We start from the raw sequence: 25,814 nt of genomic DNA, 5'->3' as shown, positions 1-25,814 counted from the left end.
CTGTGACTTAAAGGCCCTATACCTGTTTTGTGTTTACTACAATGAAAGTTTAAACTGTTAGCTGTGATGCAAATGTATTTCTAACATCCCAATCCTTCACAGATTCTGATTTATTTTATTCAGACGTTTAAACATTTAACAGAGAAAGAGAGGAAACATTTATACGTTAAGTCTGAAACGGAATAGGCAGAAGATGAAGCTTATTGCGCCTATCCCAGTGTAAATGGGTTTATGAGCATGTTTCACGACTTTCAGAAATGCTAACAAAACCTGCAAGCTCACCGATCAATGCTTTATAATTACATGGACACTTTTCCCCTCAAGCCATGGCATAATACTGAAGAAATCAAAACCAATTTTCACTTGGTCCTTAAGCTAATGATGCTAACTAACTGCCTTGCTAGCTTAATTATTTGCTTGCTAATTTGCTATTGACGAATGCGTACCGGTTGTCCTCGGAGGTCTGGTTTTCTGAGTTTCAACCTGTACATTTCAACTGGAACATCCTTAAGTAAATCAAACCACTACTCAACAATGCTTACTCTGTGATGCTAATGATGCTAACTGGCTAATGACAACAAGCGCTAACTGCCCTCTTTAATTGACTATAATATAATTTATTACACCAGTGATACAAGCACACTGTTTGGGTGATTTTAAGAGAGTTAATATTCAGCTTAAATTATTTAAATTATTTGTATTTGTCTCACTGTAAAGAAAAATGGCGTTCCCAGCTTTGAGTTCCAGCCTCAGAACAAAATGTAATGCACTTTTATATGAACAATATCTCCATTTGAAAATCTCCATTCGTTTATTATAATGGAATGTGCCGGGAATGCCAGAAATCTTAGCAGCTACGTCAACACCGCCCCGTGCTTTACACACAAAAGTGAATGAAAATCGGCCACAAGTTGTCAGCTGACCACTAGCTACGACTTGTTTGTTTTGGTCTGCGATGCTAGCAGCAGCAGCAGCAGCAGCAGCAGCAGCAGCAGCAGCAGCAGCAGCAGCAGCAGCAGCCTGTGCCTCAGCCGTGCCTGTACACATACTGAGCTGAGTATGTGACTTCTTCTGAACATATGTTTGGATTTCCTCCTGCACTGAAAGTTGAGCCTTGCCCACCGCGCTACTGCCCCGCCTCCCTAGTCTCCCCCCCCCCTCATACTGGCACGTAAATGCATGATCTCAACTGCCTTTTAGAGCCGGCGGGTTAGGGGTCAAGGGAGGCGGCCGGTTAAATAATAATAATAATAAGCCGTGAAAAGTAGCCAGAGTTGTCTCCCTGAATCTCCCCCCCCCCCTTCCAAAAAAAAAAAAAACACAAAAAAAGAACAAGCGGTGATACAAATAGGGGCCACGCTTTTTCAAAGTTTTTATTTTTCTACCAAGTGCATTGTGTGTATTTATTCCCAGATTGCGAGCTATGAATGTATATATCGCTTTTACTTTTTCTACGGCTATAGCCACAGCCCCGCTCTAGTGCCTTTTCTTCAACTGCAGCGTGCGGGGGGTTAGCCATGGTCAGTCCCACCCCCCCCCCTCCATAACTCCCCTGGGGGACGCAAGTGTTAATTGGGATGCCTGAATATCCAGTATTGTCTTAATAATGGCGTACATCTCCGCTTCTCTTTGTCCACTGTCTTCACATCTTCTGTATGGTCCTTTTTGGTCATGTGTTTTTTTGTTGTTTTTTTCGTAGCGATGATAGACTCTGTGTTGAAGAGGGAGCATCAGGTGAGGTATTTACTCAAGTTCATTAGCTCTAGTTTTAGCGCTGTGTTGTGCTTTTGAGAGACGCCACTCCGGAGTTGTCTTTGAATGGGGCTCTTCAAGTACTTTTCAAGTATGTGAATTGACGGTGGAGCGCTTCCAAAGCTCTTCAGAAAGCATCGCTGATAGAAATGTATGCTAAAACAGCAGCTTAGCAACCGGCTGCCAGTGTCTCGCAGGGCTTTGGCTCGCTTCGTGAATGGTTTTCTGAGGAGGGGGGGAAAGGCGGCTAATATTAAGCTCCGCACTGATTATCCACTCTCACAAAGCTGGCTGGTCTTTTATTTTTATTTTTTTATTATTAAACTCAACGCTAATCTCCGCTGGGAAAGATCTCCTCAGAAGTATGGGCAATAAGTAACACAATATATGTTGTTTAGAGATGGGTCCGACGAGGGAGATGACAAACTTTATTTTCTCCATACAGAAACTAAGGGCTAAAACATTAATTGTGATGTCTCTTTTAACCAATAGATAACTTCTGACAGGAAATACTATTTTGAGAAACATATCAAACAATTTACAATCTATTTTAATTCATAATAGTCGATGAGTTTGTCATCTCCCTGCAAGGAAAAATCTCTTCTTGGTTGTGCTGCATATCGGTCTGTGAAGGATTTTAGTAGGTCTGGACACTAAGTGAATTTTAAAAAAAAAGAGTAATTGAATTAACTAGATTTATTTTTATCAACTGCCTAATTCAGTGCGGCTTCACTGTAAACCTTAATGTGGTTTTATCCATTTTGCTTCAGCCCCAGCGGAGATTTAAAGCTTTTAATTAGACGACTGATGCGGCTGTTCTTGTTGTTACCCAATCTCTCTCTCGGGGAGTTTTTAATTGCATTTGCAGAGACCTTTTCAATCCACTACTGTGTTCTAGCTGGCTTCCATACTGTTTGATTTGCATGCAGTGATTACTGCTAATGTCACTGTCAAATGAAATAAAAAGGTGTTTATTCAGAAATCTTTCATATCAGGCAATAACATTAGTTTTATTGCAAACAGAGCACAAGTGTCCACTAAGATCACATTTTACTAAGGGCATATTCAGGACAGTATTATGCTGTGTTTTTAAGCTGTTTACAATTAGCAGTAAAAAGCTAGTTTGTTTATAAATTGTGGCATTATTTCGATATTTTAGTGCCTTTCACTGTATATGCTGATTTTTGTCTAAATATGCAGCCACAAAACGCATTGCCAACTGCTATATCTTACATTAAGCTCATTTTAGGTCCATGGCTGTTTCTTCAATGGTCTTTGAGCAGCCAGAACCAGCTTTGTGAGACTGGATTTCGGAACCTTTTTTTTTTTTTTTTTCTTTCCTTTCTTTCTGACTTTTTCGATTCCCGCGGTGTTAGTTCCTGTGGCCCCTCGAAGCTGGACACACACAAAAGTCACTGTGTTAAAAGACCTCCTCCATCCACTAAACCTCTATAGCTTTAATATACAGTTTTGTTGCCTATTCTCGACTGCTCTGTGATAAAGGTCTGTCAGATTTCATTGTAAAACGTGTCTCCGAAGTGACACTTTGGTTCCTTGTCGCCTTATGTGCCCTATTTCTGTCCCTTTTCCCACTTTTGCTTCCTTAAAGTTCTTTTTCTGCCATGCGATGTGTGTCAGTTTGGTATAGTTTTTCATGTGGCATTCTTGGAGGTCAAATCGTTAGCATGCGCCATGGGTAACGCCTGCTTTTGAGGGCGGGCAGGTAAAACGTTCCTGCATAGTCGGAAACACTGTTAAGTTGAATAAAGTGTGGGCTCTGTTTTCAAGAAGAACTGACCTTTGAAACACAACAAGGGACCTGATGTGTTGATTTGTGCTAATGTCAGCTAACAGAGGCAAAGGCCTGTCATTTAGGAACATGCCCCAGAGCTTTGTGTAGATCACAGAGTTCTCATAAAACAGTTGTGGTTTATTACAATTTGTACTTTCTCAGAGTTGTACAGGTCTACAAACAAATCTGCTTTCGGTTTTGTGGCTATTATGTTGGTTTCTGCCCTCCTCCAAGTGATGCCAATGAAATCTAATCTGGCTAATAGTTTGGGTTCATATGACACAGCCTTACGGATTGGTACTGAGGTGGAATCTGCCTTTCTTTTAAAATCTATGGTTTGCAAATGCTTATCCACATAAGAATAGATTTTTCTGATTGGCTGACTGAAGAATCATTTCACAAATAGTACAGTTATCAAATAATGCTAATAATTACATTAAATAACCAATTGGGCTGCACAATATGAGGGGAAACAAATCGCAATATTTGAGACCTGTTTTGTATATTGTGTTAACTCTATTCTTGTGATAAATATAACTACATTATTGTGTCATCAAATTGAGTGAAAACAGACTTTAAAAAGAGACTCAACCAGGACTTAAAATTGAACTTAATTGTGACTAAAACTGAGCCATTGCGCAGAAAACGTTAAAATCCGTTATATATTGCGGCTTCTTCCGATATTGACTTGTATCCAGATAATAATTTGGTGATGCACTGTTTTACTAATATGTCGTGACTCTTAAAACAATTGGTCAACTTCAAAACAGAATGCTACGATACCAAACTGGCCCATGCTCTGGTGGAAAGTGAACTGCTGTGCCTCCGTTTCCTTCAGGCCGTGCATCCTGGGACTTAACTGTGTGAGCGGGAACCAAACCGACCTCTGTGTCCTCCCCTCCATGTGGGAACTCCTAGATCATGAACTCCGACCTGAGGCCAGGCCTCATTCAGTCCCTTGTATTTGGGTCGGAAAGGGTTCACGGGACGTCCCACCACTGTCTACCCACAGTCAATGTTTTATTTATGGACCTCTGCACTTTTGGCTGTGACGACTTCAGTACTTATGTAGTAACCTAGACTATTTTTAAGGATTTTCTACAATATTTACATGCAATACTATTTGAGTTTTCTTTGCCAAGTTTTTTTCTTATTTAATTGTCTTTATTTTGGCATGTGTTGTCTATTTTATTCGCAAACGGACATGCTGATGTTGAATCTATTTTAGGATAAATTGCTGTTATGGGGACATTCCCTGTATGTACATGAATTTGAGGACAGCTGAACACCAAGCAACAGCTGAAGGATATTTGCTGGATGAGCTAAACTCAGTCCCTCTGCTTCCAGTTGGAAAAAATGAGCTAATGTTCATGTCCTTGTTTTGTCCATGATTTAAATGTTACTTTATCCACACGTCTTCGCTGTTCAGCCCAAATAGTTTTCAATTCAGTGTTGAATGAAGGCAGGTGCATAGTCTGACCAGCCAGACTCATTCACTTTCTGAGCAAAGCCTTATGCCACCTCTTTGTCTAACTACAAACTAAAGATTTCTGCATGTTCCTTTGGGTTTTACCTTTTTAATGGCACCAGAGCACTAATGATTATATTTATCCAATTAGGGTTTAAACTTTGGAGGTATGCTGATGTCCTTCTTTCCAGCTTCCCGTGCTCTTTCAGCTCTGGTCCACAAAAGCAGACGTTTGGAACGGTCCAGAATCAGAATGAGGATGGCTGGTCTGGCTGTGAGAATAACATGTCATAGGAAACACGGAGCTGGAGCTCAGAGCATTTCATGCACATGTGACTTGTATAGTACAGAAGGTAGGATCATGATGCTGACTTTGTGACAGGGCCGGGGTGGGGGAGGGCGGGGCATGTCTGGGGTCCTATGTCAGTGTTGTCTGTGACGGGACAGGGTTGCCTGTATTTCTAAAGGTTTCTGTTTAAGGGGGATGGAGCTTTCATGTATGTGATCAGTCTACAGCAGGCCGAACAAATGGACTGGAGGCAAGAGAACAATTTGGTATTTTAATAAAACTTGGCATTGCAATGCCACCATGTGGCCATATGATGCAAGTTGTTAACAAGAACAAAACTGTTCTTTTCATGTTCATTTTTATTTTGAAAACATATTAATAAAGTCATAAGTACTGTTTCTGTCTGTGTCTACTCCGTGCCCTGTGTTTGACCTGAAGGAGAAGGTTCATGGTGAGTTCAAGTCAATGTGGCTGGGGTTAAAAGGACAGGCTTCAGCCTCAGCAATAACCCGCTGATGCATGGACCATCTATCGCGTCTGTGTCAGGACTAGGACACATGCCTATTGATGAAGGCTAATCAATAAATACCGTTTGTGCTTTAAAAAATAAACCTGAGCAGTCTGGAGCCATGGTTAGGCTTGTGTGACTTCTGCAGAGGTGGAGATCTAAATGACTGTCTCACGCCCTCGTGTGTCATCTTTGATCACTGCCTTTACAAACACAAAGGAAGCCACGCATCTCAGTGTGGGCCTGTACCAGATCTACTTATGCCTGAGGGCAACATGTGTGGCCAGCAGCTTTTGTGAAGCGATACAAAAGAACGTGTTATACTAAACATGCACTGAAATAATCAGTTTTCTGTTTTTACTGAATTTGACTTAAAGCAGTAAGCGGCAATAAAGGCCCTCGTGTCCCTGTCTTGTACCTGTGTCACTCTTTTCCTCACGTTCACCCATGGACTCAGCCTCACAGCTCACACTGACCTCTGTCACCCACGCCCACAATGGTAACATGACATCACTTATAGGTTTGTTAGGTGTCATGTGGAGAATATGTGCAGACCATCCAAGCTGCAAATCTATTCGAGCTATTGAGCTCTAACTCTATGGGCACTAGATGATAGCATAGACAGACAGTGCCAGTGAAGTGTTGGACATATTTAAAAAGTAGAAGTTGTGTGAACCGATGATGGATTAAAAGTGGGCTACAACTTTGTATTTAATTTTTTCTGATTGGGTTAAAATGCCACTCCCAGACACACAGGATGCTCCAAACTGGGGCAGCGAACTTTGAAAGCCACACATCTCACACCTGGAGGATGTACTGTCTGTATGTCTGTGTGCACGTATGGAATAAACACCCAGTTTACTCGAGCAACCTTTTTATTTCATTGCTGTGAAACAAAATGACAGAACTCCACTCTGATATCACAGTAGCTCATGGTTCAGGCAGATCCAAGCGTTTACCTGGGGCTGGAGTGATCCTTACATTTGACCCAGATGTCTTTCAAGCAGCCACATTAATGTTACAAAACCGACAGTTCACGTGAATGCGATTCCTCCAGGATTACCCGAATCACCGTCATATCCATGAAGAGGCCAACACTTGCTGCATGTTTCTGTACAATAACTTCATTTACAAGATCAGCTCTTTGGATTATATTAACACATCGATAGATCTGATGCACATTTGATGATTCGTCGCATGTTTGCTCAGTGCAAATATAATGCATCAAAAACTCAGCGCTGATCAATAAATGCCTGCTAAAATAAATTACAGACAATAAAGAGGCTATGTGCAAAAACAAACAAAAAACTATTTACAATATCATAAAATGGTCAAGTTTACACAGTGGAAACCATTATAAACACAGTACAAAAAGGACAGTATGGCTTAAAAGAATTACCATGACAACAATGCTCCGATGTAAAAAGAAACAAAACCCAACAAAAACAAGACAAAAGTGACATTTCTGACTTTGGCAAATGAACATTTAACCACTTCCTTTTGTCGAGTAACACAGTAAAACTCGCTTTGCTTACATATAGCTGCTTCCACTTCATTGGTTCAAGGTATCACTGTCAACAATACCAATAAATAATCAGCTTATACACAACTAATAAAGCTCTTCACGCAATGGCTTCTTGTTACAGTGTAAATCGATTGAATGTAAACGATGGCAGACGACGACCGAAGGCGCAAAGAACATCGACGCACATAAAGGAGAGGGGGCGGGGTTTATTTGGGAGGCAGCGGGGCGTCCGGTGTCGTGGGCGTCGGGACTTCCTTATAGAAATTCTCAATTTGCTCCTTGTACATCTTCGCAACGACTGGACGTTTCAACTTCATGGTGGGACCTAGAGAGGAAGACAAAAACATTTGTATAAGAAGAATGTTCAATCTTACCACAAAAGATTAGCTGTAGCCCACATGACAGTCATAATATTATTGACGGGTCAGTGCGAGTTGAACTGGTGAAGTCTGTACATTTTTTCTTTCGTCAAGTGCAGCAGCATTCAGCACTTTTGTCTGTAGCTTTTTGTGCTAAAATTTGCATCCAGGCTAATAGATGAAACATGGTTCACTACAAAAGAACATTGTTTTCAATAGTTTGGTTTCTTTTTCATCACAAATCTTATTTTTATAAGTCTGATCTCTCAAAAATGTAACAATTCTCTGGTCGCAAGCCTTTCCCAGGGAACATTTGTTTCAATATTCATCTACTGAAAAAGTACATAGTCTGTTAAAATGGTCGGTGCTTAAATCAACAATAATCTGGGGAAAAACTGTATTCTACTAACCTGGCTAACGCTATGCTGCTGTGTGCGCTCGAATCATTTCGAACTGCACAACAGCCTGGGGACCATGGCCGAAATTTCGCGTGGATTTGGGAACCAATCACAGAACGAGGAGGGACGGCAAGATGTTTATTTACGGATTAAAAATAAAAAGTTTATTTACGGATCAAACATGACAGCAGCAGACGCAACGCTATTTTTCGATCGAGCTTTAGGCCGTGTTCTAAATAGTTTAGCTCGAAAGTTTACAGCAGGTACATCATCGGATACGATGATACGATTGGCTGTGGCTACGTGCAGACGCATGATAGACATTCGTAGCGCCTCGTAAACTACACCTCTCCTACGAGAAAATGAATTGGTGTCCCCAGACTAAATATCACTTGTGATTTTAGTCTGGCGTTAGCCAGGCTAGTATTCTACATGATTTCAGACAGATTCAAATGAGAACACTGTTTTATGGGTTTGCATAAATGTTCTTATGGGACGTGGCTTGTCGTCCAAGGGCGGTGGGGGATCCTGCTAAAATATCAATTGAAAACATTGATAACAATTCATGTTTTCATTTGGCTGCAATGTCATGTTGAGACCATAGACTGTGGAAAACATAGATGTAGCTTTGTTATTAGCTGCTGAAGCCTAATAGGAAATGGGCGCAGGCTCTGGAAGGCCCTGGCTTTTATGGACCGATTTAAGTTGTACAATTTAGCATATATAATTATCAATGTTTATATATCTCTATGCTTGAGACTTGAAAAAGAGAAGATGTGCCGGATCACAGCGCAGCATTTGTGATTACTGTCTTTCAATACTGTTCCACCACTTTTTTCTGATATCATTCAACCAAACCCCTGCTCGCTCTCTTTACACAACATAGTACGATATATAATCCTGCACCAGATGTAGAAGAACTGACTCTGCTGTCTCTAAAAGTTAGACTTACCCAGCTCTCCGCCCGTGATGGAGAAGTCCTTGTCCAGGATGAGCCACTTCTGGATGCGCTGGGCGTTGGACGTGCTCTTCTCGTTGACTCGGTTGATGCCCTCCTGGATGGCGGCGTGAACGGCGCGGTCTTTGCCTCCCGTGAGGTCTGACACGCGGGTGGCGGTGCTGCCCAGTTTGCGGCACAGCTCGATGACCTCCGGAGTGAGCTCGTCCTCTGGGGCCCCCGTCTCTGCGTTTACCTGGCACTGGACAGGAGGGGACCAGACAGAAAAGGTAAGCAAATCTTTTTAATAAGCTTGAATAATTATCAGATTTGACGCATGAATATCCGATTGCATTTTCTTGACAAAGAGAAATTAGAATTACATAGTTCACGGCGCTCATTTTATATATTTATCCGATTAACATTAGAAATAGCACGAGAGCTGCACAAGTTTGGGACAATATCTCATGGCAATTCAAGTTTTTACTACTTTTACCTTGACCAAACAGCTGTGCAAATTACACTTTACATATTTCTGTTGGAACCATAAAATATTTAAAAAGCCTGCACATATAACAGAAACAAAAAAACAAAAAAACCCACTTGTGCTTTTTTCTCAGTACTTTTTCCATATGTAAACCTCATAGCATTCCCAAACAGCATGTATAAAGAGTGGCAACTGATATCAATTGTCATGATTCCCATTCTTTAGAGTTTAGGGTGAGCCTTTTTTAGACAATAAATGGGAAAAAGGGTAGTGTGTTGCCAAAATAATTACAGTTTGTGCACTTTCTAATTGCAACTATTAAAATTCTGATTATATATATTTTTGCAAGCCTTAGATGGCACAACAAAGCCCCTCATTTAGTCCCAGGTCTTACAAATCAAGAGCAGCATAAAAATAAAAAAATGGATTCCCTTAGTGACCACCAGATGGCGATATTTGAAAACAAGACTGCACTTCCCAAAATATGTTTCCATCATAGTTGACATGTAGTAATTTCATGAAAAATATGCAAAGGCGTAATACCACAGATCTGTCTCCGACCCATGACTAAGACGCAGACTGTGTCATTTGTCCGTAAAACCACCTCCCAACCCTGAGGCACAGCGGGGCTTACTTTGACGGTGAGCAGCATAGACAGGAACTTCCTCTTGTCCCCGATGAGCATGGCGTTGCTGATGAGAGGGACATGCTCCTTCACCGCCTCTTCGATGGGAACGGGAGGCACGTTTTCTCCTCCGGCTGTGATGATCAGCTCTGAAGCGCAGGATACATATACACAGGTTAGCTATAATTAAGATATTACAATTTCTTCAGGCTTTTTAGGGGCATTATATACATGTTCAGACACAAAATCTAAAGTTTGTATTCCCCAGTGAATTGAGGAAGCATTACCTTTGATCCTTCCCGTTATGAAGAGGAAGCCGTCGTCGTGTTTGCCCAGGTCGCCCGAGCGGAGCCAGCCCTCAGCGTCCAGGGCCTCCTTCGTCTTGTCGGCCATGTTGAGGTATCCCATGAAGACGTGACGCCCCCATAGGCAGATCTCGCCGTTCCCCTCCTCGTCGGGGCTATGCAGCTTGGTCTTGCAGCCTGGGATCTCCTTACCCACGCTGAGGAGAGACAGAGGGATATATTTTTTGGGGATAATTTGCTCGCTCTAAAAATATAAACTTTCTCCTCAAAATGAGTAAACTATGCATTTTTCACTATAAGGTGTAATTATTGCACATTCAATGTTTATCAATAGATTTAAAGGAGAAATTAAAAGGTCATTTTCTCACATTTTTGTGACGCCAATCTTTCTGGTCCCAGTCTTATACTTAACAATATTTTGAAGGCTTTATTATTTTTCCACATCTAACTTCTGCCCTGATTTATTGAGTTTTTAACTCCAAAACCAGATGAAATGTGAATGTTTCTATTATTCAAAAACTAAACAAGATATCCAAAATGCTCTTTGAGCATATCTTTGTATATAATATGTTAACATAATAAGTTAAGTCTTGCTGTTGTCATTATTTATATTTAGTTGCAGAAAATACAGCTAATTTTATCCATATTTACACACAGAATTACTTATTTGGACATGGGGGAAAATGTGGACATTCATCTACAGTCAAAGTTTCAAATTGTTATCTCTGAATTGATGTTTTATCCACATTCGCCTGCAGTGTCTCGCTTTAAGTGGTTATTTAAACCATGACAAAAGCCAAACCTGGTGAGCCTGAAAGCCTCGGGCACAGAGATGGTGTGTGGTCCGGAGCTCTCGCTCATGCCGAACAGCTCGTACAGCGGGATGTTGAGGCTGAGGAAGAACTCCAGAGTGTCTTTGGTGATGGGGGCGGCGCCGGTGAAGCATTTACTGCAGCGGTCCAGTCCCAGAGCCTTGCGCACCTTTTTGAACACCAGCTTTTTGGCGATGTGGTAGCTGAACGGCGAGCGGGCGCTGGCACCATTTCTGACAAGGAGAATAAACAGTGTAAACTCTTGGAACATCTTACTTTCTGGCCATGTTAAACACAAACTACATCTATTTCTATCTCTATATGAAGACTTGACATTAAGAATATTAATTCACAGTGATGATAAAACCACTCCAAGGGCTGCAGTTATTTCAGAAGTTTACTCAAGTACATATTCTTGAGTTAATGTAAATGTGACCTCTGTATATTTTATACATTTCATGGTGAATTTGCACCAAGCTTAGAGTATTTTATCAACATCGCTGCAAATCTGCACTGTGCTGCCCTCTGCTGGCCTTTAGCTGTATGTGCTGATTTAAGGAGCTGCATTATAGCAGAACATAAAGACCCACTGGTTCATTTTGCTGAGGTTGGTCTGCAGTCCCACGTCTTTGGCCCAAGCTGCCACTTTCCTCCGCACAGTGGAGGACTTGGCTCCGATGGATTTCATTTTCTCCTGCATCTTCTCCCAAACCCTCGGCACGCCCATGAAAGCTGTGGGGCGCACCTCCTTCATAGTATTTACCAGAGAACCCTGTGGGAGACAACACAAGGGCATTTAACACTAGAAACACGAGGTGATAGATAAATAAGAGATAGATGTTTTGGGGATTCATTTTTTAATACTTCAAAAGATGGTGGCCAAGTGGAATCAAGCCCTACTTTCATTTAAACGTCTATAATTATGCTTTTCTCTCCAGGCATGTAGCATTTGCATTCACACCAATATTAGCCTCAAGTAAATGTCACAAGTGTGATCAGTGGTTGTCAGCGTAGGCCTGCAGCAAGTTCTCCATTCGAAATTAGGAGTTGTGCATAGTGAGTGTGCTTTGCTTCAATCCCAAAGCACCAGATTCTACCTCAGTGTCAAAAATGAAAGTAAGATCTGAAAAATGCACATCTATCCTGGTACTAGATTCTTGTTTAAGAAGAATGCAAAATTATCCAAATAGCTTAAATAGCTGGAGTCTTCATGTTACAAGCCAGTACTTGAGTGATTAAACCTATTACTATGAATGTTTATTAGTAGTAGCATATCTCTTTTGTATTTTTATTCGACGTTAAAAAGGGGGTATCATGCCAAATGTACTTTTTGGAGCCATTTACTTTATGCTGTTCTTAAAAACATGCCTCATAACTTGAAGCTTAATCCTTTCATTGCAAAGTAAAAATCCCCCCTCTTTAAGGTAAGAAAGCCAATTGCAGTTATACAACACAGACTGATTCTCCAGAAATGCATTGTGAAAGAGAGCTCATTTTGGACCAGAGCAAATCAAGAATGACACTGAATAGAGTGTCATTCTTGTCATCCCATGGCCATGCTCAGCTGGATTCGCTCTACTAATCTAAAACCCAGCAGTCTCACCTTGAGGGCGTCGGGCTGGGCGAAGTGCGTGACCCCTCCCACCTTCATGTTGACCCAGATGTCCACCATCTGAGCAGCGATGTGGCTGAGGGGCAGGTAGCTCACCACCACCTCCTGAGACTGAGACGCTTCCGTCAGGTGGACGTGCCGGCTGGTGGACAGTGCTGTCCAGGTCAGCTGGGGGGAGAGAGACAATGTTTATTTCACCGTGAGAGGCCTCATGTCGTAATCTTAATCTAATATTCCCATAACTCCACGGAAAGTTGCAAGTCGGGTCACATGCCGTGAACCAAAGCCGGACTGCGCAAAGAGAGACAATATTTGATGACTGGATTGAATCTTGCAATTACGATACTGTTGCAATATTTTTACTAAGCCATTTCTGAATAGAAACAAATAAAATAAAGCAATAATAGTTTTTTTTTTTTTTTTTTTTTTTAAACAGTGGTGGTCAAAGCACTTCCTTTCATGACTTTAGCAAAAATAGAGATACTAATGGGCAAATATTACTTTAATAAAAGTAAAAGTTGCACAGCCAAATTATTACTTATGTGAAAGCACTGAAGTACTTGTACGTGCTGAAGAAAATATTCAAAGAAGAAAGTGCACTTTAGTTTACATGATTGTTAGGAACAATGACTTTGGTAACAAGCCGGGGACAAACTTTCTTCTTTGTCCTTTGTCAGTGGCATTTGACAGTTTTCTGCACAGCGCCATCTACTGTTCTGGAGGGTGCATCATGAGTATTTCAAAGGTCCTTTATGGAACGTTTTATGCGGGGGAAAAAACATGGCGCCTTTATTTTCCATCACGGTGGCCTCTATCACACTCAAGGATCAATCGTCTTTCTGAATAAAAAGCTACATATTGCACCTTTAAGTACATTTATTTTGTTACTGCCCACCTCTAAAAATGGAACCAAATTAGAAAAATCTTGACTAAGTCTGAACTTTTGTCATTTTGTTTTGCAGGGACTATGCAGTGATTTTGTGATATGTTGCGGCTTTTTGAGATACAGATATTGCATGATCAAATATTGCGATAGCCATAATGTGTTGATATCCATCTAAACACGTCTTACCACTGCAGCTTGTGTTCACTTCTATTCTAATCCCATTTCCTGTCCGAGCTTTGTCTCTGAGTTGCCGTCATAAAGACTTAAAAGCACACCGGAGACGTACATTGTCGTGGCTGAGCATGACTCCTTTGGGCTGGCCCGTGGTCCCGGAGGTGTAAATGAGGGTGCAGCACTGGTTGGGCTTCTGGCTGGAGATGATGGCATCGAGGGGCGCGTCGGGCTCATCGCGGCCCAGCTCCATGAACTCCGACCACTGCAGAGAGCACGCAGAAAAGTGTCAAGCTATGGAACTATAAAAACAAAACAAAACATATTTTCACACTTACGGAATACAAGTTTGGCCTCTTCTCTTTGATCGCGTCTTTGTACTGGATGATGGCCTTCAAATGTGGCAGCTTGTCCTCAACCTGTCCGCAAACAAAGACGTGAAGTGTAAAAAATGCTGTTGTGTGAGGTTGTATTGTCTAAAACTTACAAAAGAGGTGACTTTTTGAACGTAAATGCAGGCAGTGTGCGGTAGGTGATTTACCTGTAGTATCTTCTGCAGCTGTTTGTGATTCTCCACCACGATGATGTTGGCCTTGCAGTTGTCTGCCACATACTGGCAGGCGTCGGGGGAGTTGGTGGTGTAGATGCCCACTGCGAACCCACTGCAACAGGAAGGTTATTTATTTATTTCCAATGAATCTAAACTAATTCACAGAGCACACTTTGAGCACACTACTGCTGCTATCGCTACTGTTAATGTGCATTTTAAGACCTAGAGAATCATTAATAAGGCCTCATGCTGAGCAATTTCCATGTGATAGATGTGCCATCTACAGTTCCATCATCTACTCCATCCTCTCCCATTGATGAAAAGCATTTACCATCTGCTTCTCATGTTTTTTTTTTACATCCACTTTCATTGACAGTACTGTAGCCAAATAAAACGTCGCCCTGAAGGTAAAGTAGGTTGAAATACTCTGAATGCACATGTTCCATTATGACGCCGGGTGCTTTTGGTGGGACTGGTTTGACAGGCTGACAGGTTTCAGAGTTTCGCTAATGTCATGCAGGAGGCTGAGAACCGCTGCAGCATGTGTCTGAGTTGCAGTTTCTGCCAACAACAGTCTCCCAGCAACAGCAGCACAGCTGCAGGGGTGAAGTCCTGCATTTAGCGTCTTTAGAGTGACGATTCTGGGGTGGCTATAATGGGGTTTCTTGTAATATGCATATAATGTGTATGCACTTTTAGATCTAAATAGAAATAGAATAGAAATAGAGAGTGGCAAATCTAAGACTTGCCACTCAATGGGTGCATGCTGTTGCTAAAAGTTGATTCTATACTAAAACAGAATGTTTCAAATGATCTATTTTACAAGACTGAGTTGGAGCATGAAGTTAGGGAAATCATTTTACATAATGTTCAAGACTCAGACTTGTTAAATAAGAGTGAGAGAGATGTTTCTGAGAAAGCCAGTGAGCTCACAGCTCTCATCTCAGTTTGGGCAGACACAATCTGCTGACCTGCAACAGATGTTTAGTGACGTAAGAAATGTAACTCTGGCTGTTTCCAAGATCAGTGATAAGGATCTCACACGGACAACTGAGAACATAAATGTGGGAACTTGTTTCACAGCAAATACTTAGACAGGAATGAGAGCAGCATCCATTATTTGGCACGTCGTGTGTCAATCACTGAGAAGCTACGTGCTGAACTGAAGTAACACTGAGGTGTGCTGAGGCTTGGACTGTATGTTCACTATGTAGCCTTGAATCACGCTCACAAACAGGTGTTTGAACTCACCCGGCCAAAATGGCTCCGATGTCAGCGATGAACCACTCCATGGAGTTGAAGCCCAGGATCCCGACGCCATGGTAACGCTCCAAGCCAAGCTGTAACAGACGTAAGCAGATAATTTGATCTCTGGACGGGAGTGATTGATTGTAGACTAGTGGTCTCCTCAGTTTGATAATACTCAATCAACAACATTATAGTAGTCAGGAGAACAGAGCTGAGGACTTACTGTTTGTTTGTTTATTGTTTGTTTATTGAAAGGATCCCCATTAGCGCAGTCATGCTGTCGCTATTCTTCCTGGGGTCCCACTAAATCCATTCACAAAAAGTATAAACAGTATTTAAATCCATACAAATTGTGCATCAATACATTTGTATATCCTACTAAAATCCTGTAAAAGCTGTACATAAAAGTAGTACATATTTGCATTCAGAAAGGAATATCACATGACACGTTCATTCGCCAAATTCAATCCATATTTGTTTGTAAGAGTTTTCTCAGTAAAAATTTAAATCTCTTCTTGTCCTCCACTGCCTGCATAGCTCTGTATGTAAAGGTCCTCGTAACGCTATTTGATCTTACTGTTGGCAAGAGAAATGTTCTGGCCGTTGCATGTCTGGTTTTATATTTGTGTTTCTCGTGGCTGAACAGGAGATTTTCATAAGTGATCTTTGGACATCTAGTCGACATAATACTTTTTACTGAGGATAACAGAGAGTACAAGAGTCTGTTTTTCACTGACAACCATTTTAGTTTACTCAGCATTTCTTTTGTGCTTGTCATGTAGTCACAGCCTAGCACCATTCGAGCTGCTCGGTTCTGGACTACTTGTAAGGTTTTTATTCCTTCAGATGTTGCATTTGACCAGACTGTTGGACAATAGTCCAAGTAGGACAGTACCAGCGCTTGTGTGATTAGTTTAGTAGATTGCTGTGTAAGACAGTGCTTGTATCTTTTTATCATTGTGCATGTTTTGGATTTGCATGTTCGGAGGGAAGCCAGAACACCAGGAGGAAGCTAACAAGCAAGCAAACTCCACTGGTAATCGAATACTATGAGTTACAAAAACGCGATTTCTTGCTCCTTGTTCACCTTGAGGAAGCTCTTGGCGGCGCTGCGACACGCCTGGTAGTACTGTTTGTACGTCAGAGTCTTCTGCTGCTCCCCCTCCTTCCAGCCCAGCGCTGCGTAGTCCCCGAAGCGCTCCACGGTGGCCGAGAACATTTGGTTGATGGTGAGTGGAGGTTCAGCGGCGAGTCCCGACTCCCCCATCCTGAGTGTCACCTCTGCGTCGCCCCGGGACGTCCACAGGCCCGGCTCGGAGGCCACGGGCAAAGACAACGAGGCCGGACGCTGGACACTCACTAGACAAGACAGAGAAGGGTCATGTTAGGGAGCAATTCAATGTGTCTGTGAAGGTGTGCTCTTAGCGGCGAGTTCACTAATGCCCTAATGTCGTCACAGCCCTGAGCGTGTTTCCTTCGATTAATCATACAAGAACTTTTAACTACAGGAAAAAGGAAGAGCGGTTTTCCTGCCACAGAATGAAGTGTTCTCAGTCGGGAACCTTCATGGGAAGAGAGATAAACCATGTGCCTGCTCCTGACGTTTGCTGCTTGGAGAAAGTCAGCAGCTCTATTAACAGTTCATGACTCGGAGCTTGACTTTGCCTTATCACAGGCGTCTTTATCGACTGCTGTTGGACCGGAACAATTGTTAGTGCGATGAGGCACCAAGAATGTAAACAGCACTGTTTTCCTTCGGTTTTTCTCTGACAAGCTCCAAAGTGCTGAACATAAGCTGTCCTTCGATGCACTCATTCTTCCTCAAGTGACTCAACGTGGTAGTTCATCTATGTAACAAGAAAGATTTACCCTGGCTTTATGCATTTGTTAAAATCTTGAAATACATGCAATTTTGACCTGCTCTACAAATGAAATGCCTTGTTTTTGCATGACAATATCAACAAGAGAAGAATGAGTTATATCTGCATCAGTAGCTAATCTGCAGGAAAAGTAGTAATTGGTGTTTCCTATAGTTTCTCCAAAATAAAGAATGTTGTATAGTGCCCCTTCATATCACGAACAGTCTTGAGAATGTTGATGTTTGTTCCTCACTAGTAAAGGGGATCACAGTGATTTGAACATCATTGACCCACCTGACTGAGCGGGTCGAGCGGCGACCTGTTCCTCTCTCTCCTCCTCCGACGACTCGCTGAGGAAAAGGAAAGGGGAAAAACAACCCGGTGAGTGAGGTCCCAGGCTGATTACAGAAGATCACATCTCCGGGGGGAAACCCAGGAGCACGGGCTTTTACTCAGATGAGTCAAAGAGGTAGCTGCCAGCAAAAAACGTGAATCCTGTCATCACATAACCTTTACACAAGCCGTGTAAATACAGGGTTTATAGAGCTGCTGTTTATACGCTTTCGTCTAATTATAGCTGAAGCGCTGCAGTGGTGAATTAAAGGAGATAAATCCGTAATAAAAAAAGACCTCACAATTCTGGTGTACAGCAAAAGATTAATGATGAAGACTAGAGCGGATTTTTTGATGACTTCATTCTGGTACAATTGAGTATAATTATTAATTATTAATGAATATCTCGATGTTTATGTTGACAACTTACTCAAGTGTGTGTGTTTTAAGAAGACTGAGATTGTTTGCCGTGTGTCTTGGTTTTTTAATGCTGTTCTGGAAAGCCTAATCAGATACCACATGGTTGCCTGGTTTGGCCGTCTTATTGTCCTGTGTAAAACCATAATTGAGAAACTGGTCCGAACTGCTATGAAGATTATTGGCAGGGACGAGTATCCCTCTTTACATAAACTCTTTGAATTCTCGGTCCTGGCACAGGCAAAAAACATTCTAAAAGAACCTTCTCATGTGCTCTTTAATGAATAGGAGCTTTTACCATCGGCAATATACATAAAAAAATACACATAAAAACACAACATTTATATAAACTCATAATCCAATCTGGGCAGTTGTGAATCCAAAACACAATATGCAGCTCACATTTACAATTGAAGGAGAAAGAATATATACATTTTAATCTAATCCAGTGGAAGGAAGTAAATCCCACCCCTTTTCTCTGTATTTTATCTCAATAACCTATTAGGCTTCTATTTCTGTTGTCATTTTGTGAAACACTTTGTGACTTCTGTGTCTGGGAAAGGGGCTATATAAATACACTTTACTAACTTATCATTTAAAGTCTGTGCTCAAAGTTCTCAAAGAAACACGGCACAAATGCTACCTACTTATGAACTGCTTTAAAACACACAACAACAGAATATTTTCCAAGATACATACTGAGCTTAGATTTTTACAGGTAACTGCTTATACTTTTGCACTATACATTAATCGAGCAGTTTAAAAAGTGATCATGTCATGAAGTTCTGCCTTTTTTGGATCGGCGTGGTCTTGATCCCCAACGTTGTTATTGCTGTTTTTTGAAGAACGAATATTGTATTTGAAGGTGAAGCCAGAGAACAATAAAGAGTGTGCAATGCTTACTTGCCTTACTTGATACTGCTATACTTTCTTCTATTGAATATGTGCAACAACAAGTCAGAGAAAATAGCTTGAGGAGGAAACTGTGATACTAGCATAATAAAAAACACCAGAATTGGGAATCACAGAAGTGGTATCAATGCCAAGCCCTGAAGTGAAGCATGGCACTCCTTTCCCGTTCGATATCACAACAACTGTCACTGCCTCTTACTGCGAGCAGATTACCGTGTACAATCTGATGGTTTGTTGTGAGAGAAACATACTTGGTGTCAGCGGTGCAGTCATCCAGCTCGGCGGCGCTGTCCGCTCTGCACGATGACTCCATGAAGGCAGCTTCTCTGGGAGGCTCCATCACCACGGCCTCGGACATGGTGGTCGGCTCGCACGCGATTACTGCAGAATACACACAAGATATATACGCCGATTAGGGAAGTATTTTCTCTTGTAAACACTTCAAAGACTGGCACGTGAGAAGGTATTTCCATCTTTCAGGATAAAAACTGCAATTAGATTTGAGACTTCTTCTGAGGGTTCAGGTTACTGTGCAATCATTGACCAAGCTGAGGAGCATAAAAGAACAATAATAAAAGAATGACATGCATTTATAGGGACATGTTTGTCTGATGGCAGGATTATAACTGCAGTGGACATTATTTTACCTATTTGCGATTTGCTGATTTAAATCCTTCAAATAGAAAATCTCATTAAACTTTAGATCCAAAGACGAAAAAAAAAAAAAAGCTTCACTATTTTTAAAACCAGTGCATTCCTTGAAAGAACACAGCAGTCATTGGGCAATGTAGTCGAAGCCTGCAAAGGCTACAACAAACTAGGTGAATGAGCTTTGCAACTTTTCTTGTTTGACAGCATTGTTAACCATCAAATAGGATTTGCAAAAGAATGTCAACAACCAAGTAATCAGGCCATCTGCGTCATTCCACTGACAGCCAAAACAACAGTGGAGTAAGTGTTAGCATGGCACATTTTAGGATCTAACAGTGACAGCCCGTCTTCTTTGCAATGTGTGCTGATAAGTGTGCGTCAGTGGTGGTCCAGAGCGGAGCAGCCTGAGACTGAGAACTACTTTAGCAGCACATAATGAACAAAGTTTGACCTTGTGTAGAGACAGTGTGGTCATAGCAGCCCAGGCTAAGCAGCATCGCGGTTCTTGTCTAATTGCGAACAGGATGGTTAGCAGCAGAGCGCGATACACTTTAGCTCAAAGACCTCATCGAACTCACACAGACGTGCAAGTGTTGCTGTTGTTAAGCCACAGTCTGTGGCTCATGTGCAAAATGAGTCGTGGATCAGCAGCATCCAAGCCATTTGTGTGCATTCTGTCATTTACAGATCAGATTTGTGGTCCTGATGCCAGAATACAGGCAATTTCTAATGGTAAATTAGGTGCAACATGCAAAAAGAGCAGAATTCATTTTTCATCTTGCACTTGCAGTTTAGCACCTCCATGTTTTGTAGATTTTCTGGTGAGAGTCTCCGTCAGTGAAAACGTCATAGCGACCACTGTGATGGAAAGTAAAGGCCCCATGCTGACCACTCATACAGCCACTGGGCACCTACAAGGTCAAATATGTACGAACATCAATGTATAACGCACCTTTAAGTAAGAGCTAGAGTTTTGTTTAATTTAATGTTTGTATAAACAATTCTAATTGTTTCATTCGTAGATCAGAACTTAGGTTGTATTAATATTACACTGCATGCACTGTTTCAGAACGATGTGATTATACAATGCCTCTGTGTGACCACAACATTTTACTGATATGAATGAACACATTTTGAGCCAGAAGATACGCTGTAGAAATGTGGCCTTCCCAGTACTACAACTACTTTTTTGTTACTGTACTCTGGAGGGGATACTGTACTGTGTGATGGTAAAGTTGTGGGGATAAGATCAACTCTTATACATGCATACATGAACTCTTCATATTATGTTATATATTTGTCATATAAGATGCTGAACAGAACATTATGTAGGTGCTGGTATAAAACAAATTGAACAGCACCTTGACCAATGAATAAAGATATTGGATCTTTTCAATAGGTAATAGTCTTCTTCTAAAGCTACTCAGATATGTACAATGTGCTTTACGGACAAGCTTGTTCATAAACCTGTCAGCTGCACCAACTCCAAAAGCATTTACACCCATGATCTCATCACCGGAACCACAACAAAACCCCATGACAAAAAGGTCTCCATGACGCAGTCTCTCTCAGCTCAGTCAAACACACAGCCTGGACAGTGTGTTTGGGTCTGTCCTGTTTATCTTATCACATACCAGCGGCCTCAACTGCCCCCGTCCCATTGGGGAGCAGGGCGCTTGGAAACAAACCGGCGTCAGTGAGGTCTGAGCGGATGCAAAAATATTTTCCATCACCATTTTAAGACGGCGACAAATATTTTTCTCAGTGTGCGCCATCCAAAATCAGGCCGCGAACACATGGGAAGCCTGTATTTTGATGTTAAATATGTATTTTGTCGACTTGTAGTTTGAGGCAAAGTTTCAACACGTCTGAACTTTGCAAACGCCACAAGTGTCAGGCAGAGGGCAAAAGCTCCATGAACTCTGTGCGATTAAGATGACACAACACTGACGCGCTCTCACCGAACACCGAGGGATAATGATGACACAGAGCGGCCTGTCACACAGACGGGGCCATCATTTCACAAATTCCAACGCTCCCCAGTATCAGTCATTGCTTCAGAGCCTTTCTACTAATGTTACATGGTTTCCCTCTGAACAACACAACTTACAAATGTGAGCTCTCAGCGTCACATCCTTGTGGAAACAACATTTTGAAAACAAGCTTCGTATGAATCCCCGATCATTGAATATAAAGTGTGTATTGTTATGTCCTTCTGTAAAACCCTTGGGGCCGATAGCCTCGCCTTGAGTAATCACTCCATTTGGGCTCTAAACAGTGTCCTTTTTCCTCTAGTCAGCACTTTTTCATGTGTTGTGTCGCTCTTTTAAAACAATGCAAAGCTGGCCGGGGGCGTCAGAGTTCAAAAATCGTCCCAAAAAGATGCAATCAGTCCCAATTTTAAAGCCACATCACGTAACATTTCACCCGATAAATCAAATGAAAAAAAATGTGCATTTCATTTATTGTATTATAGTTTTATCCTTGAAAAATACCGACAAAATGCACAAACAAACACGAGCCTTTGCTGTGGCTCAGCTCTCCTCAGCCCTGACTGTAATGTCTCCGGTTCGTCTCCATGGAGATGTTAACTAAAGGCAGCCAAATATGAGATTTAAATAGGTTAGGTCATCCTCCGAATCCATCCTTTGATTACCCTCTGCAAAAATAGCATTTTCTGTGTCTAGCTGCTCATTATGGCTGGAAACCGTCCACTCCAAAAATGTTGCGCAGTGTGCCTTTAATTATCACAATCATCAGATCCACCATACAATTTCATGTTATAATGTCCTGTCAGTGCTTACAACAAAACATCCCATCTTCACTGTGCTTTGTACAGTCTTTTAAATATAAAAACGTACTAATAATTGCCCCAGTCGTGACCTAGTCAAAATATCAAAAAGTGCATTCTTCTTCTATTGCTGTTTTTATTCTATTGTAATTGTCATTTCAAGTGACACATTTTGTCCTTTTCTGCTATGTCATAAACCTAAACCTAAACCTATTAACAGTACAGTAGCAATAAATCTCATAGGCTAAAGACCTCATCACCAAAAAGGCCAGAAAAAATCCATTTCTATGATTGATGTGATGCAACACCCCCAGCGTAGACTTAACAGCGCACAGTCCGAGGTGATTCATCTGTACCTCCTGATTTATTTATAAATATCTGCTGGCCACCTAAAAATACAACCTGCCGGCTTTACGTTTGCGACATCACTTAATTATTCACCGCGCTCTTGTTCAGCAGATCCAGTGTTAAAATGAGGACTTCCCCACAAAAATGTGATGGTACCGCCACTGGATTTACCCTGGACTTAAATTGCTTTTTTTTTTTTACATCGTTTAATCACTTTCCACAGGATTCACAAGAAAGAAGACTGAAACCTGAGCTGCTAAACTAACTAAAAAATCACTCACACTGCGGAACATTATAAGATTTCTGAATTACCAGCTTTGAAGGTTTGATAACAAGACCTAAGTATGACACTGTGCTTCAATAACTGCACTGTCTCGGTCTACAGTCTTGCAGACCTTATTGTTGTCATCTCTCAACAGCCACTTGTACACGCCGATCCAGATTGTTTCGATTTAAACCAGGGACACAATAGCACCACGCAAACTTAAATTATGCTAATCCCATACAACAGATGACACACCGCGCCCGTCCCACACCAGACTGTGCATCGCCTCATCTCCAGCGGGTGTCCTTTTACTTGTCTCATCGATGCTTGTGTTGTTCAAATGGGCTGAAATTAAAATGTCATTTGATCAGCCTGGATACGTATTGCATGTCAAACAGAAGCAGCAGCTTGTGCTCTTCATCTGCCTCATCAGCCTTGTGCAGCACTGCAGTTTTGTGACTGGGCGTAATCCGCGCACAGTATCCAACATGCCTCCTATGCTCACAAACATGTTGAGATCATTAGCCCTTAAAACTGCTCTGGGAAATAGAAATGAAACTAAAATACATTTAATAAACACCGCTACAATACTGTTTTCAATGTGACAGACAGGCATAGACGGGGATCCACCCTTTTATCACACAGCTCATTCTAAGCAAATGTCTTAATCGAGCCAACCCTGTCAATGAACATTTCTAAAATAAAGTCATCAGGTCAAAATATATACAAATTCAGCCATTGATGTTGGATTTAGAAGCATTAAGACAGGCAGGTGAGGGTAACATAAACCAAATGAAAATGTAAACAACACCAATACCAGCAAAAATAAGTCATAAATTAGATAATGATGGTAGATACGCTTTGAGAAAACAAACAAACGTGAATATGACTCGCCCAGGTTCTTCAGGAATCCGCATGAGAGATGAATGGAATTGAATAGACACGTTTAAAGCACTTACACTGCATTGCTGTAAAGAGAACCTATCCTCTGTGCCGAAGAGCCGAAAAGGTCCCACTGGTTTCTGTTCTTCTTATTGTGTAGTGTGGTCTTGGTGCAGTGCCTTCTCCAACACAGAAATGCAAGCTGCCCAACGTGCCTACAACTCCAGCAGCATATCATTCATTTTCAAACAGCAGAAGCCGGCTCAGTAGGTCCCTCCCTCTGCAAAAAAAAAAAGAAAAGAGAAAAAGCCCCACCCAGAGAGGCAGCCAGCTTCCTCTAGACAGAGCCCTCCCTTTCGCTCCTGTGATTGGTGCGAACGGCTCACACCACAAGGCCCACGTTCCATATACGGTCACGCACGCCAAATGAATAAATGGAGGGAGGGGGGGGGGGGGTAATAGTCTAAACACAGACGACTCTCGCTCTGGATGCTGCGCTCCCCCTCCCCCCCCCCCCCCCCCACACACACACACACACACACACACTGCTGGGAGGGAGGTTACTATCGGGCAACACAGGGGAGGTTTGTAAGGCCAAGTCATCATGGCACAAGCAGCTGTACTGGCCTACTTTACAGACTGTTCATTCAGAGATGAATCCTCACTGCCGCATCCTCATGACCTATATGAGGATAACTTTACAACCACCATGGCCTGGTGACCACTGGTGACCCCCATCGTCACGTCTCACATCAGTGACGTCTCGAATAGTTTTCATTTTATATTGGCCAAAGAAAAGTATATTAGATTTTCAGAGATGCGTGGAATTAAATTCACTTCATAACTTAACGTTCTTTACTTTTGTGAATGATTCTCTGTGTTTATCAATATCATCTGGGCAAAACTTGGTGATAGGAGTAGGTATTGTTTACCAGTAGCAATAGTGGGTCAATACATGGCTTATGATATCAATACCTGAGCGCTCCTTCAAAAAAAATATATATATATACATACAACAACCATGTCTCCATGCAATGTAAATACTAACAGTACTTATTCCAACTGTCATAAGAAAAGAAATATAAGAGTAACTATTTAATGACTACAGTATCAGTCACTATCTATTATCATCACTAATTAATTTAAAGCTACTTTCAAAACCAGTGATATTCATGTTTTTTTCTTGAGGGTTTGCATGTTAACTATAGTAGTGACACTGATTAATTGTGCAATCGCGTTATTTGGAAAAGCACCTGCAGTATGACATTTGCTTCAGCTGATTAACCTCTGCATGCAACAATGAAGAACTTGTTCAATATAGATAATGGCAGATCCAAAAAGGTGTATGTCAGACAAAACTACAATAATACCTTATTCTCACAAAGCTGCCAGTCTAATGGCAGAGCATGAAGAGTCAGTCCTGTCCTTCAGGTTCGTGGAGGCTCTTAACAAAACATGATGGACCTGTTGAAACACACAATAAAGAGGTCAATGCAGAGGTAACAGGCAGTGCTATCGTTAAACACATTTTTGACCTCTTCACCTCTGTGCATCATAATCAACTCAAGGGATTTTAAAAGGTTTGTATGTATGTAGGTTTGTAGGTTTGCTTTGTATCTGTAATGTCATTAA

General features: G+C 41.6%; 1 protein-coding gene across 1 annotated transcript; it reads right to left on the bottom strand.

The window, feature by feature from the left end:
- Positions 1-6,671: 6,671 nt before the first annotated feature.
- acsbg2 (acyl-CoA synthetase bubblegum family member 2) lies at positions 6,672-24,468 on the bottom strand. The gene is made up of 15 exons (XM_079574639.1): positions 24,260-24,468; positions 19,497-19,626; positions 17,878-17,933; positions 16,812-17,083; positions 15,728-15,816; positions 14,468-14,588; positions 14,265-14,345; positions 14,042-14,191; positions 12,861-13,037; positions 11,848-12,029; positions 11,248-11,490; positions 10,428-10,642; positions 10,150-10,289; positions 9,044-9,290; positions 6,672-7,659 (listed from the first exon to the last, which is right to left on the bottom strand). The coding sequence occupies exons 1-15, from the start codon at positions 24,264-24,266 to the stop codon at positions 7,541-7,543; spliced, it is 2,229 nt and encodes a 742-aa protein (XP_079430765.1). The 5' UTR covers positions 24,267-24,468; the 3' UTR covers positions 6,672-7,540.
- Between the last annotated feature and the right edge of the window lie 1,346 nt (positions 24,469-25,814).

The sequence above is a fragment of the Gobius niger genome, assembly GCF_951799975.1.
Source record: "Gobius niger genome assembly, chromosome: 17".
Lineage (NCBI taxonomy): Eukaryota > Metazoa > Chordata > Actinopteri > Gobiiformes > Gobiidae > Gobius > Gobius niger.
Note: the sequence above shows the minus strand (reverse complement) of the source record. Positions and strands in the feature narration are given on the sequence as shown.

Coding starts and splice junctions, on each gene's coding strand:
- acsbg2 (XM_079574639.1), bottom strand. Junction 17,934..19,496: donor GACTGCACCGCTGACACCAA/GTATGTTTCTCT, acceptor CCTTTTCCTCAG/CGAGTCGTCGGAGGAGGAGA. Junction 14,589..15,727: donor ATCGGAGCCATTTTGGCCGG/GTGAGTTCAAAC, acceptor TTCCTGTTGCAG/TGGGTTCGCAGTGGGCATCT.